Source organism: Phalangium opilio, unplaced genomic scaffold (genome assembly GCF_054372755.1).
Source record: "Phalangium opilio isolate 3A_F unplaced genomic scaffold, DU_Popi_V2 ptg000217l_1, whole genome shotgun sequence".
NCBI lineage: Eukaryota > Metazoa > Arthropoda > Arachnida > Opiliones > Phalangiidae > Phalangium > Phalangium opilio.
Genome location: NW_028324218.1, coordinates 580,473 through 594,734, shown reverse-complemented (window position 1 = coordinate 594,734; position 14,262 = coordinate 580,473). Strand labels below are relative to the sequence as shown.

At 36.2% G+C, this 14,262-nt stretch overlaps 3 protein-coding genes across 4 annotated transcripts; 2 read left to right on the top strand and 1 right to left on the bottom strand.

The window, feature by feature from the left end:
- Positions 1–1,481: 1,481 nt before the first annotated feature.
- On the top strand, positions 1,482–3,345 carry LOC149615385 (protein hobbit-like). Its single transcript, XM_089857189.1, has 5 exons — positions 1,482–1,668; positions 1,776–2,077; positions 2,215–2,555; positions 2,953–3,060; positions 3,132–3,345. Exons 1-5 carry the CDS (start codon positions 1,484–1,486, stop codon positions 3,189–3,191), a joined length of 996 nt encoding a protein of 331 aa, XP_089713315.1. The 5' UTR covers positions 1,482–1,483; the 3' UTR covers positions 3,192–3,345.
- A 312-nt stretch (positions 3,346–3,657) lies between these two features.
- On the bottom strand, positions 3,658–4,613 carry LOC149615384 (uncharacterized). Its single transcript, XM_089857190.1, has 3 exons — positions 4,474–4,613; positions 4,102–4,395; positions 3,658–4,018 (listed from the first exon to the last, which is right to left on the bottom strand). Exons 1-3 carry the CDS (start codon positions 4,522–4,524, stop codon positions 3,698–3,700), a joined length of 666 nt encoding a protein of 221 aa, XP_089713316.1. The 5' UTR covers positions 4,525–4,613; the 3' UTR covers positions 3,658–3,697.
- A 2-nt stretch (positions 4,614–4,615) lies between these two features.
- Positions 4,616–12,869, top strand: LOC149615383 (tubulin delta chain-like). Of its 2 annotated transcripts, none has more exons than XM_089857188.1 (6): positions 4,616–4,943; positions 5,194–5,263; positions 5,330–5,626; positions 6,860–7,103; positions 9,193–9,351; positions 10,396–10,940. In XM_089857188.1, exons 1-6 carry the CDS (start codon positions 4,750–4,752, stop codon positions 10,473–10,475), a joined length of 1,044 nt encoding a protein of 347 aa, XP_089713314.1. In that variant the 5' UTR covers positions 4,616–4,749; the 3' UTR covers positions 10,476–10,940. The 2 variants fall into 2 exon arrangements, with proteins under 2 accessions (XP_089713314.1, XP_089713313.1); XM_089857187.1 differs by lacking the exon at positions 10,396–10,940 and adding an exon at positions 12,254–12,869 and having other exon boundaries at positions 4,627–4,943.
- Positions 12,870–14,262: the final 1,393 nt, after the last annotated feature.

Sequence of the window (14,262 nt, the reverse complement as noted above, 5' to 3'; positions counted from 1 at the left end):
GTGTTTGTTTATAATATCGGTTGATCGGGTGTTTGTTTACAATATCGGTTGATCGGGTGTTTGTTTACAATATCGGTTGATCGGGTGTTTGTTTACAATATCGGTTGATCGGGTGTTTGTTTACAATATCGGTTGATCGGGTGTTTGTTTACAATATCGGTTGATCGGGTGTTTGTAAATAATATCGGTTGATCGGGTGTTTGTAAATAATATCGGTTGATCGGGTGTTTGTAAATAATATCGGTTGATCGGGTGTTTGTAAATAATATCGGTTGATCGGGTGTTTGTAAATAATATCGGTTGATCGGGTGATTGTTTATAATATCGGTTGATCGGGTGTTTGTAAATAATATCGGTTGATCGGGTGTTTGTTTATAATATCGGTTGATCGGGTGTTTGTTTATAATATCGGTTGATCGGGTGTTTGTTTATAATATCGGTTGATCGGGTGTTTGCTTATAATATCGGTTGATCGGGTGTTTGTTTATAATATCGGTTGATCGGGTGTTTGTTTATAATATCGGTTGATCGGGTGTTTGTAAATAATATCGGTTGATCGGGTGTTTGTAAATAATATCGGTTGATCGGGTGTTTGTAAATAATATCGGTTGATCGGGTGTTTGTTTACAATATCGGTTGATCGGGTGTTTGTTTACAATATCGGTTGATCGGGTGTTTGTTTATAATATCGGTTGATCGGGTGTTTGTTTATAATATCGGTTGATCGGGTGTTTGTTTACAATATCGGTTGATCGGGTGTTTGTTTACAATATCGGTTGATCGGGTGTTTGTTTACAATATCGGTTGATCGGGTGTTTGTTTACAATATCGGTTGATCGGGTGTTTGTAAATAATATCGGTTGATCGGGTGTTTGTAAATAATATCGGTTGATCGAGTGTTTGTAAATAATATCGGTTGATCGGGTGTTTGTATATAATATCGGTTGATCGGGTGTTTGTATATAATAACGGTTGATCGGGTGTTTATAATATTGGGGAACCGTGTTGATCATTGTTATCTTACTTACAACGCGGGGTTGATCAAAACCTTTTTCGGACAACAGCCCGAAGACAATAACGACCCATGGGAACAACAAACTGCCGTTGACACCTTCACTTTAACCCATCATGACCTTTCAATCTGTACGAATTCATTACAATACGCCATGATCCTGGACATCCTAAACAATGTCCTGCTTTACGTTGAACCTCGCAAAAAAGAAGCGTTTGAGAAGTTACAAGGTATGCGATTCAAACTTCAACTCAGCACGATGGAGGACCAAAAAGGACCGATCCTGGAGTTCCAAAATCAGGTACGGGACATGGTCCTCAACTTACGCCGACTAGAGAAGGAAACCTACTTGGTCCACAAGGCCTTGGGCGAAGACCCCGAGGATCAGGAACTTTTGGAACAGATGAGAAATTTGGAGTTGAAGGTTGAGGCGTGCAAGGAACAGATGATGAACGCCACGAGGAATTGAACATGATGATCAATTGTTACCACGAGACTCAATTAAGCGCTTTTAAGACGAGACAACGCGCGTCCGTTCATAACCAGAAGGTTACCTTGGCCAGACGTAGTGAGGTTTGTTTCAAATACGCTCAGTGGAGGTTGACCGACGCCGATGGACAACTTGGATTGGCCGATTTCGTCATGTCCAATTTTCTGTAAGTAAATTTTAATCGGGAAACTTAAAAATGGGTCAAATTTAGGTTAGGGGACCCCCAACTTGACGCGGTGACTCTAGACAACCAGGATATGTTTTGTACCATAGTTATTCCAAAAACACCAAGAGTGACGATTCGGTGGAACACTTATTAGAACTTGGTTACGTCACGGCTACTAATCTATTACCAAATCAAGTTTACAAGGACGTATTGAAACCGACTGAACTTCAACCCAACATTCCCTTGGACAGACAACGCGCTTTGAGAATTTACTGTCGGGAAAGACCTCCAGTTGGTGGAATATCCGTTAAAGAACACTTCGAGGTCAATGTTATCCCAATTACAATTGGTTTAACTCATAATTTCTTTACGCATATGATGAGGTTCTTTTTTCCTGGACGATACGCGGGTAAGTCCACGTTTAATTACTTTAAAGTTTTTTCCATAAGGTCATCATGCCCTTGAAAATATCGTCAAGGTCATTCATCGTACTTATAGTTCTTTTGGGGGGCTTCATAAACCGTCTTGATCTTTACTTCCTTTTAGACAACAGCGAACACCAGTATGACGAGCAACAAAGCAGGACATCGAAGTTCAGTAAGAAATCGAGTTCGAGTCAACAGCGATCCGCGACGCTGGCCTATCAGAACCAGGACGATATCTCGAAGATGAAAGAAAGGGCTGAAAAGAATCAAACGTTCTTGTACATAAAAATCCCCGAAGTTCCTCTAAGAGTCAGTTACAAAGGAGGCAAGGAGAAGAACATTGAGGACTTGAATGATATCGCCTTGAACTTGCACACCTTGGAGTACCATAACAGGACATGGACGTGGTTGGATCTCTTAATGGAAATGAAGAATGACTCTCAGAAGGTTTTACTTCAACAGGTACGTCAAAGTAGGCTTGGAAATAGGTCAAAGTAGGCTTAACTTAACGGCTTTATTGGGAATAGGTCAAAGTAGGCTTAACTTAACGACTTTATTGGGAATAGGTCAAAGTAGGCTTAACGACTTTATTGGGAATAGGTCAAAGTAGGCTTAACTTAACGGCTTTATTGGGAATGGGTTAAAGTAGGCTTAACGGCTTTATTGGGAATAGGTCAAAGTAGGCTTAACTTAACGACTTTATTGGGAATAGGTCAAAGTAGGCTTAACTTAACGGCTTTATTGGGAATAGGTCAAAGTAGGCTTAACGACTTTATTGGGAATAGGTCAAAGTAGGCTTAGCGAATTTCTCGGAAATAGGTCAAAGTAGGCTTATAAAATTTGTTTAGTGTTTTGATAGGCAATCAAACAGAAACTACAAATTAAATCCAGACAGCCAGCGACAGAAGAAAGCAGTCAACCTCAGGAAGAAGATAAAGCTAGGTTACTTCTGGGATCCAAATTACTGGTACGTTTTTAATTTTAAATATTTTATGAACAATGAATTCTATATTTTAATTATTTATAAATGCTGATCAGGGTGGGCCAGAAAAATCCTCCAAAAAAGGAATTTTCAGTAAAGTGTACAAAAGAGATTAAAAACTATAATCTCTGTGCTGCTAGACTATATTACTCTATTTTTCCCCTAATATTAATCTAGATTAATTTAAAAATAATACGTATTAATTATTACTATATAATATAAATAAGACTCCTCTTTTGTATCTTTAAAATAAATTTATTTATACTCTAATCGTAATAACTACTTTACACTGAATAGTATGAAACCCCCCAGAAAATCTACTAAATATAGCAGTAAGTTACTAAAAAGAGTATGAAACCTACCATAAATACCTACTGTTTAGTAGGAAATCTACTAAATAGTATGAAAACCTCTAGAAAATCTACTAAATAGTATGAAAACGTCTAGAAAATCTACTAAATAGTATGAAAACGTCCAGAAAATCTACGAAATAAGGCAGTAAGTTACTAAAATAGTACGAAAACCACCATAAACACCTACTGTTAGTAGGAAACCTACTAAATAGTATGAAAAGCACAAAAATACCAACTAAATCAATTTTATTTAACTTCAATAATACAATTTAAACATCAGGCCATTTATACGTTTCACTATGACCCTTATATTTCTTTTTATGCCTTAAACTGGCAACAACACACGGGTTATTGGGAAAGGCATTGATACCTCCAAAGAAGGTATCAGTTTCAGGGTCAAATCTTACAGGATTAGGGATAACGTGTAAATTCTTGGGCAGTTTATCTTGATCCCTCACCATCTGATCATAACTGACCAAACCCTGAATTGGTGTAGAGTAATATTTAGTTAATTCTTTGCCATTTGTGATGCAGTGTAGAATAGAGTTCGGGATATCATGATCAAACTCTTTGATACATTTGGTTAGAACCTATAGGTTGTAATTTGGGCAATATAATGGGGTTAAAACCACTAGATAATGGTATAAAATCACTACCAAAACACGCCACATACCTTGTATTTGATCAAGGGATCATTCAATGATAAATCATTAACATTCTGGACTGACTTTAGATTGGGTATTTCTTGACAAATTTTAATTATAATCCCTGACACATCATTAGGAGGGTTATAGGCTTTAGTTCCTTGATTAAATCCTTTATCAATTATCGCTTGAAATGAACCGATTCCCGCGTGTCGTTTATTTAAAACCTCTACGGGAAGTTCACCTGGAAGGTGCTTTTTGATTCTCCGAGATTTAGTCAGGCAAGTAGAACTTACTGATAAACTTGCTTTTGAGGATTCAACCTGGAATAAAAAAAACGTTATCCCTAATATAATACACCATTTCAAGTCAAATTTAATCGTAAAACTTAAATAAATTACCAAAATAACCCTCTTAATTAAAGGAGTTAAGATTTTACGCGTTGAAATCATGTTTATGAAAGGTTATCGTAACCATAACCTAATCCGCCATGTTTATTTTCACCGCTAAGCCTAGTTCCTGCAGCTTGGCAGTGCTGCCAGATTCACCGTAACCAAAATATTTTTTTTTATTCATTTCCCGCGTGTTATCCACGGCGGAAGGTTGACAATCAGACGGTCGCGCGCTTTAATGGTTTAATTAACATTATTTTAAAGCGTTTAATTTAAGTCTAATGGATGACTATCATAGTGGTGCAAGTAGGGCAGTGTGGGAATCAATTAGGATTCGATTTTTTCAACGAAATCAGCGGACAAATACAAAATGTAACGTCGGAGAATAGCCATCGGGGCAAAAATGGGCACGGCGCTTTGACATCCGCTGCCGCTAATGTCGTGGGAAATGTTGCTTACCGTCAAGAGCTTGGTGATCGGTAAGCTTACAGTTTTAATAATTAATAATAATTAAAGTTGGCGTAGTCATTAAGCCTAAGTCTCAAAAATTATATTAATACTTTAAAAATAAGCCATACGCGACTTTTTTCCAAAACCGGTTTATCTGTTGAGTTTCCATGAACGCCTTATCACATTGCGCCAAAACTAAAATATAAATTTGATTTTGCTAAGCCTTGGTCTGTCAAAATATGTTTACATCAAAAATACCCACGTTTTTCTCGGAAATAGGTTTTTTAAATACTCTGAAAACGAAAAAACTCACATTCCTAGAGCAATTTTAGTCGATACTGAACCTAAAGTAAGATTTATTATACAGTTTCTTAGGCCTAATTCGGTTTCAATTAATTTTCGAGGGTTATTTTAGGTCATTAAACAAATACAATACTCTTCTCAACAAACTGGAAAATGGAAGTACGCGCCACAAAACGCGTTTTTTAAGAAAAAAGGGGCTGGGAATAATTGGGCGTATGGTTATTACGGGCATGGTAGTCCCTCGAAAGAAGATATTCTTAATTTAATACAAAAAGAAGTTGAACAATGCGAATATTTGGGTGGTTTCTTGGTTATCATGTCTTGCGCTGGAGGAACGGGGAGTGGATTAGGGACGTTTTTATCAGAGGCACTCAGAGAAAATTATCCTCAAACTCCCCTAATTAATCAAGTAAGTTTTAATTGTTCTGTTCGTTAAAAATACATTAATTAGCGGAAAAACTTTACTTTAGCTCGCGCATTCAAAATACAGTTTTTCCAATAAATATCATTTCTTGGAGGTTAATTATATGATAATTAATTACATTTAAGTCGCGGAAACTATATTAATAAATATTTTCACGAACCTAACCTAACCTAACCTAACCAAACCAAACCTAACCAAACCTAACCTAACCTAACCTAACCTAACCTGACCTGACCTAACCTAACCTAATATTGATTATAATAGTTTCCGCAAACCTAACATTTCTTGGAGTTGACAATATTTAGTAATATTTTGGAAAAGGTGATATTTATGCAGTTGATAAGCCTTGGCAATAACAAAAACAGGCGCACATTAGCCGCTCATGGAAGGGAATAAGAGGGAATAAATTACAAAAAACATGGAAAATATTGATGTAAGTTAGTTTCCACACCTTAAATTTAACTAATTATCGTATAATTAACCTCCCAGAAAAGATATTTATTGAAAAAACTGTAATTTGAATGCGCGAGCTAAAGTAAAGTTTAGCCTTCTTTTGAAATTTCATTTACATTTTTTTAATTAACTTACATATATTTATATTTATGCAAATTAGTTAAAGTTTGTGTGGGTAGATTTTTATTTCAACTTGAACTTTCAAAGGGATACTGTAATGGTTCCAAGAAAGCCTTTTTTTTGGGGGGGGGGGTTATATGATGGCCCTAATTGCGCGCCCGTCGGTACTAATTTAAATAATCTGGGGGTCAGACTTCAGAGTTCACGGAGGTCAAAAAAATAAATACACTGAAAATTAAAAACATTCTACACCCAATAGAGTAACCATTCCTTGCAAAGAAAACTACTCAAAGGGGCGGGGCAACCATCGTAGGTCGTCTAGTGTCGTTAGAGAGAGGGTGTAGACTGTGATACCTCCCTCTAGGCGCGTTCTCGTGAGGGGGGATACTGTACGCGCCCGTTCAAAGGGGGGATGACACTGAGCTAAGAGATAGAACAGTATGGAATGTTAGATAGTGTCACTGGCCCTTTAAAACCATAGAAAATTATTGCAAAAATTTATAAATATTTTCCCAAAAGAATCCATTTACAGTTTAATAGGTTTAAATTATTTATGGCGGTAGATAATTATTTATATTTGCACCTGCTTTATTCCCCCTCCCCATATTTCTCCCCCCCCCCCCCGTGGTTTCGTTTTGTTCTTAGGTTGTATGGCCTTTCAGTAATGGCGAAGTGACTGTTCAAAATTACAATACGCTCTTGACCCTGGGTCATTTGCAAGACGTGTCGGATTCAATTTGTTTGTTAGAGAATGACCAATTACATCGTTGCTGTTCCCAATCCTTGGCCATGAAGGACGTTGATCTCAAAAATTTGAACGTCATAGGTGCCCGTCAAATGGCTAGCTTGTATCTCAGTAGTTACCAAGAAAAACGGGAGGCCAATTTCGGTAAGTGATTTAAGTTCAGTTCAGTAGATTAGGGTTTGTTTTTTTTAAATGGATGGGTTACAATTTGAACCGAATTTGGTCAAAATCGAATGGTAATTAAGTTACGCCTATTAATACGTCATTTTGAACTGTCATACTTATGGAATATATCACTTATAAACTTATGGAACATATCACTTATAAACTTATGGAACATATCACTTATAAACTTATGGAACGTATCAATTATAAACTTATGCAACTGCATTTATACACAATGCTTGGTGGCACTTTTTCAAACCCACAAAGGGGGGGGGGGCAGAAATTAGAAATTATTATACGTATTGCAGTTTGAAATTAAGTTTAATTTGGTTTTAATCGCGTAGTTCAAACATTTGTTATGATTAAAAATTTTACAACAAAAACGGTATAAATGCGGCGTTTCTAAAAATTTCTGGTCAGAATTGTCGCGCGTCTATTGGGCTAAAGGTTAGTTACAATCATATACTTAATAAGTTAATAAGTACTACGCGATTAACGTAAATAGCAACTAGAGTAGAGATGGCTTCCATTTTTCAAGATGGCGGCGGATTACAAAAATATTTCTTAATGATCATCTACTAGTTAAGAATAACGTCCCTGCGAAATTTCAACTTCCTAAGTAAAGCGGTTCGGTCTGGGCGTTAAATTATAACTCAGTCATGACGATACAATTGTGGATGGAGCTAAAAAGAAAGGGTTACGTAGTCTTTCCGCATTCTATAGCGTCTGTTTCCGGTTCCGCATTCCCAAAATGTCGGCTTCTATTGTGCCTGTCTGGGGAATGCTACATTCTTGGGGAAACCCCTCCTCAACCCGTTGGTATGTAGTATCTGCACTGTTAAAGCGGCATCCTTGAAGTTTAGCCGAGAGCCTCGCAGCTGGGGAAACCCCACCGCGCTTGCGGCCAGCTCAAAGGTGCCGCCGCGCGCCTTCCCTTCCTAATACCGGGGAGTATATATTTGGAAATATTGTTAGTTGACCGTAAAACCCTATAAGAAGTTGATGATTTAGGCCTTCGCCTTAGAGACAAGTTTAACGGGAATTTTGAAAATAACAGAATTCATTTTTTTCTTTTAATAAAAATAATAAAATTGTATCGTAATGGTGGAATTCATAAACGAAATTTATTATTATATTGCGCGCGCAACGCCCTGCCTTTGCCTGTACTAAATTGCGTTGCGTTTACGAGTTCCACCTTAAATCTATATCTACTTAGCCCGTCCGGATTAAACTTAATTCCAAACTGCAATACATATAATAATTTCTAAAAATTTCTGGCCCCCCTTTGTGGGTTTTGAAAAAGTGTCACCAAGCATTGTGTATAAATGCAGTTTTTTAAGGACTGCGAAGCAAAACTTATGCTTATATCAGAAGAAAATAGGGGAAGTACGTATTCGTACCTTTAGCTAGTGCAAGTCGTCCTTCTCTCCCAGAAACAAGCTATCGCTTTAAATTGGCCAATCAGAGATAGGCAGAGAACCGATAGAAATTTTTGAAGGTGCGCCACCATACCGTGAGAAACCGAACTACAGAGTATAGACGACGATTTCCGTCCTTCTTTCGCCCGGGTATATTGACATTGAAAGTTATCGTTCAATTAAGAGTTAAAAATGGATAGTTCTGTCCAGTGTAATTTAGTATATCGTGAAACTAGTGACAAGAAAAGCCAGACAAGTTTTAAAGGCAAAACTAAAGGTATTCAAGTAGAATTTTCGCCAAATTCGAGTGACTCGTTAAGCCTCGGCCATAGTAAACTCAAGAAGTCAGGTACCATAACAAAATCAGCATTCAGCTGGATAGCAGACGAACCTTCGAAGAAAATAGTTTCTTGTATTCATCCGCGGTTTCCCGCCAAAAAAAGCGGATATTCAGTGGCGCGAAAAAACCGATAAAGTGACGTCTCGCGAAATAGCTAAGAATACGTACTTCCCCTATTTTCTTCTGCTTATATGTATAGTGTGGGCCCGTGGGGGGTCGAGTGTTGCTAGTCGTTTGTGACGTGTGAAATTCAAATTTTAAACGTTAAATTCAAAGGGTTCTTTTTATTTATTGTATATTTTCATGCCAGCTGATATTCTATGCAAATTGGGATCTCATCCGAGTTTTAAATTAGTTCGTCTTTTATCGGTGCCTCAAGAGACGGACCGTTCGGCCCCCTTTAGTTCCTACAGTTGGCCGTCTCTCATTAAATCACTTCATAGAAGCCTCGCTCAACAAACTGCCAAAGGTAAGAAAACCAAAACCAACAACACCTCCTTCTTCTTTAAAACGGGTTTCTTTCTTACTTTTTAAACGCCCCCCTATTTGCTCACGCTAAGATCATAAAGATAGTAAACCACCCAAGTTAGACCTTGTTATATACTTTAAAAGTGTATATTTACTTCCAAATAAGGTCAGCTCGAACGTACTTTATGGAAATCCCTTTTATCTGATCTATCTCTTTGTGTTTTCAAAGTTACTTTAGTTTTATTGTGTTTTATTTATTTATTTAATTTTTGGTATTTTTTTTGGGGGGGGGGGGAGATTTGAAATTTGGTGTTATTACTCTACGGAATTTAGGCTTTAATAGTACCATTCATTTTTAAATTGAGGGTCATAATAAAAAGTTATGGTCAGTTTTAGGACTTAATAGTTATATGAGATTGAGATGAAACCGAAGTTTTTTTTATTAATATTATAATTCATTTGAAGATATCTACCTTATTTGAGGCCTATTATTTATGAGTTTCGGTGCGATTACTCTATCGAATATCGGCTTTCGAATGCTACCATTGATTTTTAAATTGAGGGTTTAATTAAAAAGTTATGGTCAGTTTTAGGACTTGATAGTTATATGAGATTCAGATGAAGCAAATTAATTTTATTATTATAGTTCATGTGAAGATATCTTCCTTATTTGAGGCCTATTATTTATTAAACTCGGTGCTATTACTCTATCGAATATAGGCTTTCGAATGCTACCATTTATTTTTAAATTGAGAGTTTAATTAAAAAGTTATCGTCAGTTTTAGAACTTAATAGTTACATTAGATTCAGATGAAACCGAGTTTTTACCTCTCCGAGTGACGTATGTCACGGAGAGGTTCTAAATTCGACGTGTCTGTCTGTCTGTCTGTCTGTCTGTCTGTCTGTCTGTCTGTCTGTCTGTCTGTCTGTCTGTCTGTCCGTTGTTATACCCACGTGACCGCGTTCGCAGTTTGCAGATCGGAGCAAACGTGTATTCAATTTCCAGACCGCATTTACAGTCCCGGAAATTGTATTCCACTTACAGGCTATAACTCCATTGTCTGTCTAACAACTGTTCATTTGTCCACCCCACATGGACACCAGTCTGAACTTTCTAGCTTCTAAACACCACCATCTTCTAGTCTTTCGCCCATTCCACATGGACACCAGTCTGTACACCTGGCTTCTAACACCACTATCTTCTGGTCTTTGTTTTTGTCCATCCCACATGGACACCAGTCTGTACACCTGGTTTCTAACACAACCATCTTCTGGTCTTTGTTTTTGTCCATCCCACATGGACACCAGTCTGTACACCTGGCTTCTAACACCACCAACATCCTTAAGGTTAAGACATACGCGGCGATCGGCTAGGGTTACGAGAAACGTTTAGCCTTCCAATGGAGGGGTCTTCCTCCAAGGTTCACGCAATTGCGATGTTCTTATCTACAGCCGCGATTCGAATCCCTTATATACTACCTATTTGAGTAAGTCGAAGCAACCGGCGTATGCTTCATTTCAAACGCCAATATTAGTCAAGTCTCTCTAGAATGTTTAATTGTTCTATATCAAAACGATGTAACGTTCAATAAGGCAAACAACTGACGAAGAAAATATTTAATATTAATTATATTTATTTTAATATTTAAGATAATCTTGTTTCTCATCTCAAAATTAATACGGAAAGAGTTAAAAAGCAGCTTATTTTTTTGTCTGTGTGTGTCCGTCCGTTGTTACACTAGTGCGTCGCGTTAGCAGTTAGCCTTGTGTTGATGTGTTAAGAAATCATACAGAACCTTAATATTCCCTTTTTACATAATATAAAGTGAATATGTGGAAGTATTTTTCGTAATTATGATGCATTTAGTAGTTTTGTAGCTTTAAAGCTCTGTTTCATTTTGATATTCCAAAGATTTTTTTTAATATTGTTATTTGAAATGGCTGTTTATATATTACTTAAGCTATACGACATCTGTATATAGAATAATCCTTGGTTTAGTGACTTCATGAAGAAACCTAAGACCTAGACTCCGGCGGGTAAAACAAGTATTATCCGCAATAGGCTTAGTGAAACAAAGTGTAAATTATTGAGGCCTGAAGTGAAGTAAACTTTTGGCTTTGATTTTCGTGTCTGAAATGAAGAGACATTAACGGTTCAGAGTGAGCCGAAAGTTAAATACACTCTTAAATAATCAGGTAAAGATTTTATAATAGAAGAAAAGATCATGGTGGCAATTAGATTAGTAAAAGGGCTAGTGGTAAACGAGTAGCTACAGACTTTTTATTCTCTTTACGGTGCGCTATGACTATTAGTGCGTCTGGGTATAATTTAGCTTTGGTGTTATTTAACGTTAACATTCGTGTTGGCAAACTAAGAATATTGTTGAGGTGAGACGAGACGATTGTGTTTACACTGAAAACCAGTTGTGAATGTAGCTACCAGAATATAGGGTAAACAGCTGAAGCGTAGACTTCATTTCCTGTTCTTTTCCCCATTGACTGATTTCCATGTGTCCAAGATTTATCCTTATTGGATGTAAAATGTCGTCTACTTTACTGTTTGCTATGTTTGGAATACTACTTCAATATTTCGTAAATTTTTACTTCAAAAAAGTGAAATAACTCCATATCTGGGTAAATAAGTTTGTAGTAGTAGACCTCTTGACTCGGAGAGGTAATATTTTGGTTTTCCCAACTTGTATTTTTACTATTATTCATTTGAAGATATCTTCCTTATTTGAGGCCTAAAATTAATGAAACTTGGTGCTATTACTCTATTGAATGTCGGCTTTCAAATGGTACCATTAATTTTTAAATCGAGGCTCAAATAAATAAACAAGTTACGGTAACTTGAAACAAGTCATAATTAGTAAAAAAAAATTGGTAAAAATATCTGAAAATAGAACACAACATTCATTTGGCAAATTTACTGGTACTACGTGGTTCCGAGTCCAAGAACGTTGACGTGTCTTTACTTAAATCACTGCGATACGCCAGTTGGATGCCCGAAGAACATCGTTTAAATACATTGTACCATCCTTTACCATTATTCCGTTTGAACCGGTCATCCACTTTGGCCACAAATAGCCAAAGTTTTTTACCACAGCTGGACGGTGTTGTTGACAAGGCTTGGACCATGTACCATTCGAGGGCTTATTTACACCATTATGCCAAACATGGTTTAGAGGACCAAAGTTTTATAAGTTGTTTTGAGAAGGTCGAGAATATTGTAGCCAAATATACAAATGTCTCTAATTAACTAACTAATTGAGTAATTAAATGAGTTTTTCGTTTGTTTTTGATGAGATACTATTTTAGTAATTGAGCTTTTCTTTTAATTTTAATTTTATTTCTTTCATAATCACTAAAACCAACAAAATATTTAAGGCATATTTTTATCATGAATATTGTCGCAATGAATTCATGGTGATTATATGAGTATTTATACGAACCTATTTATAATTTTAATATTTTTTTAATAATAATAATAAAGTTTGGAATTTTTAATATTTAAATAAATACGAGATTTTTTTTAAACAAAGTGATTTTATGGGCGGGAGATCCAGGTTTTCACGGAATTCTTATAGGGTTTCCTTGAAACGTCAAGGAACATTGCTTCAGTAAGGTTTGAAAATTATTATTATTTTATTAATTAATTTTAAATTGGCAATAAAATCACGGAATTAAATGGGGATTTGATTTAAATTTTAAAGGTTTGGGAAATTTCTACAGGGTTGCCACAGTACCTGGAAAAGTCAGGGAATTTGAAAATTGTCGTAAAAGTCAGGGAATTTCCATTGCATACTGACTTGAAAATGTGTAGCGACGGCCCACTAGGCGCACCAGCTCAATATCGTTCTATAGGCCTACATTAACTGTTTCCGATAGTACCTAATAAAGTTTTAATAACTACTAAATAGTAGTTTCAAAAACGGTGATAGTATTAGCATAATCGTAAGTACAAAGCTGATGATAAATAAGGAACTTTTAAACGCCGCATTCTTACTTTTCTGTTAGTGTAAGTTTGAAAATTGGTTTTAGTATGTCAGGGAAAATCTGGAAAAGTTGGGAAATTTTGAAATGAAAAATTTGTTGTTAAACCTATGCACTGACACGATCACAATTGAAATAGCTCGATTGTATTAACGCTACCTTACGAATCTAAAATGGGCATTTAAGCCTTGGTTTAAGAATATGAGCGATTGATTTGACACAGGAAACTTTATTTAATCACGATATAGTTTTTTTAAAAGAAAATAAGTAAAACAAAGGCTTACAAAGTGCAGGAGATATTGTATAAATTACACTAATAAAAATTCTTAGCGTCATCCTGTTCAACGGAAGATCGCTGACCTCTCGGATCTTTGCCTGGTTTTCGCGACAATAAAGAATTAAATAAACGTTCTAATTCTTGTTCCTTTTTATCCCGTTTAATTTTTTCTTCGAGATCACCCTTCAATTGTTTGCCTGGTTTTCGCGACAATAAAGAATTAATAAAACGTTCTAATTCTTGTTCCTTTTTATCCGGTTTAATTTTTTCTTCGAGATCACCCTTCAATTGTTTGCCTGGTTCTCGCGACAATAAAGAATTAAAAAAACTGTCTAATTTAATTTTAAGTTTAGAAATTTCGATTAAATCCCAGCGTTTAGTTAACGTTAAGAAGTTAGGTTAGATTAGTTTACGTTCTTACCGAGATCCAAAGGCTTTTTGAGATCCTCTGTTTTTCGAAATAAAAAAAAAGGTTTTGATTTGTAAACGAATCGTGTAACAAGAAAGCGAGTTTGGTCGCCATTTTTTTCTGAAATTAAAGTAAAATGAACACTTAGAAGGATGCGAGTCGAAAAAACGACAAATATATCAGTCAAAGCCGAATCTAGTTTGCATTTTCTTCGCGACTCGAGCATTTCTCTA

Excerpts from the sequence above, each read along its gene's own strand:
- LOC149615385 (XM_089857189.1), top strand. The coding sequence starts at position 1,484 with ATGATGATCAATTGTTACCACGAGACTCAATTAAGCGCTTTTAAGACG. Across the intron at positions 2,556-2,952 it reads AGAAGGTTTTACTTCAACAG|GCAATCAAACAGAAACTACA; the intron begins GTACGTCAAAGT and ends GTGTTTTGATAG. Across the intron at positions 3,061-3,131 it reads TTCTGGGATCCAAATTACTG|GGTGGGCCAGAAAAATCCTC; the intron begins GTACGTTTTTAA and ends AATGCTGATCAG.
- LOC149615383 (XM_089857187.1), top strand. The coding sequence starts at position 4,750 with ATGACTATCATAGTGGTGCAAGTAGGGCAGTGTGGGAATCAATTAGGA. Across the intron at positions 4,944-5,193 it reads CGTCAAGAGCTTGGTGATCG|GTTTTTTAAATACTCTGAAA; the intron begins GTAAGCTTACAG and ends TCTCGGAAATAG. Across the intron at positions 5,264-5,329 it reads TAGTCGATACTGAACCTAAA|GTCATTAAACAAATACAATA; the intron begins GTAAGATTTATT and ends GGGTTATTTTAG.
- LOC149615384 (XM_089857190.1), bottom strand. The coding sequence starts at position 4,524 with ATGATTTCAACGCGTAAAATCTTAACTCCTTTAATTAAGAGGGTTATT. Across the intron at positions 4,396-4,473 it reads TAATTAAGAGGGTTATTTTG|GTTGAATCCTCAAAAGCAAG; the intron begins GTAATTTATTTA and ends TTTTTATTCCAG. Across the intron at positions 4,019-4,101 it reads ATCCCTTGATCAAATACAAG|GTTCTAACCAAATGTATCAA; the intron begins GTATGTGGCGTG and ends TACAACCTATAG.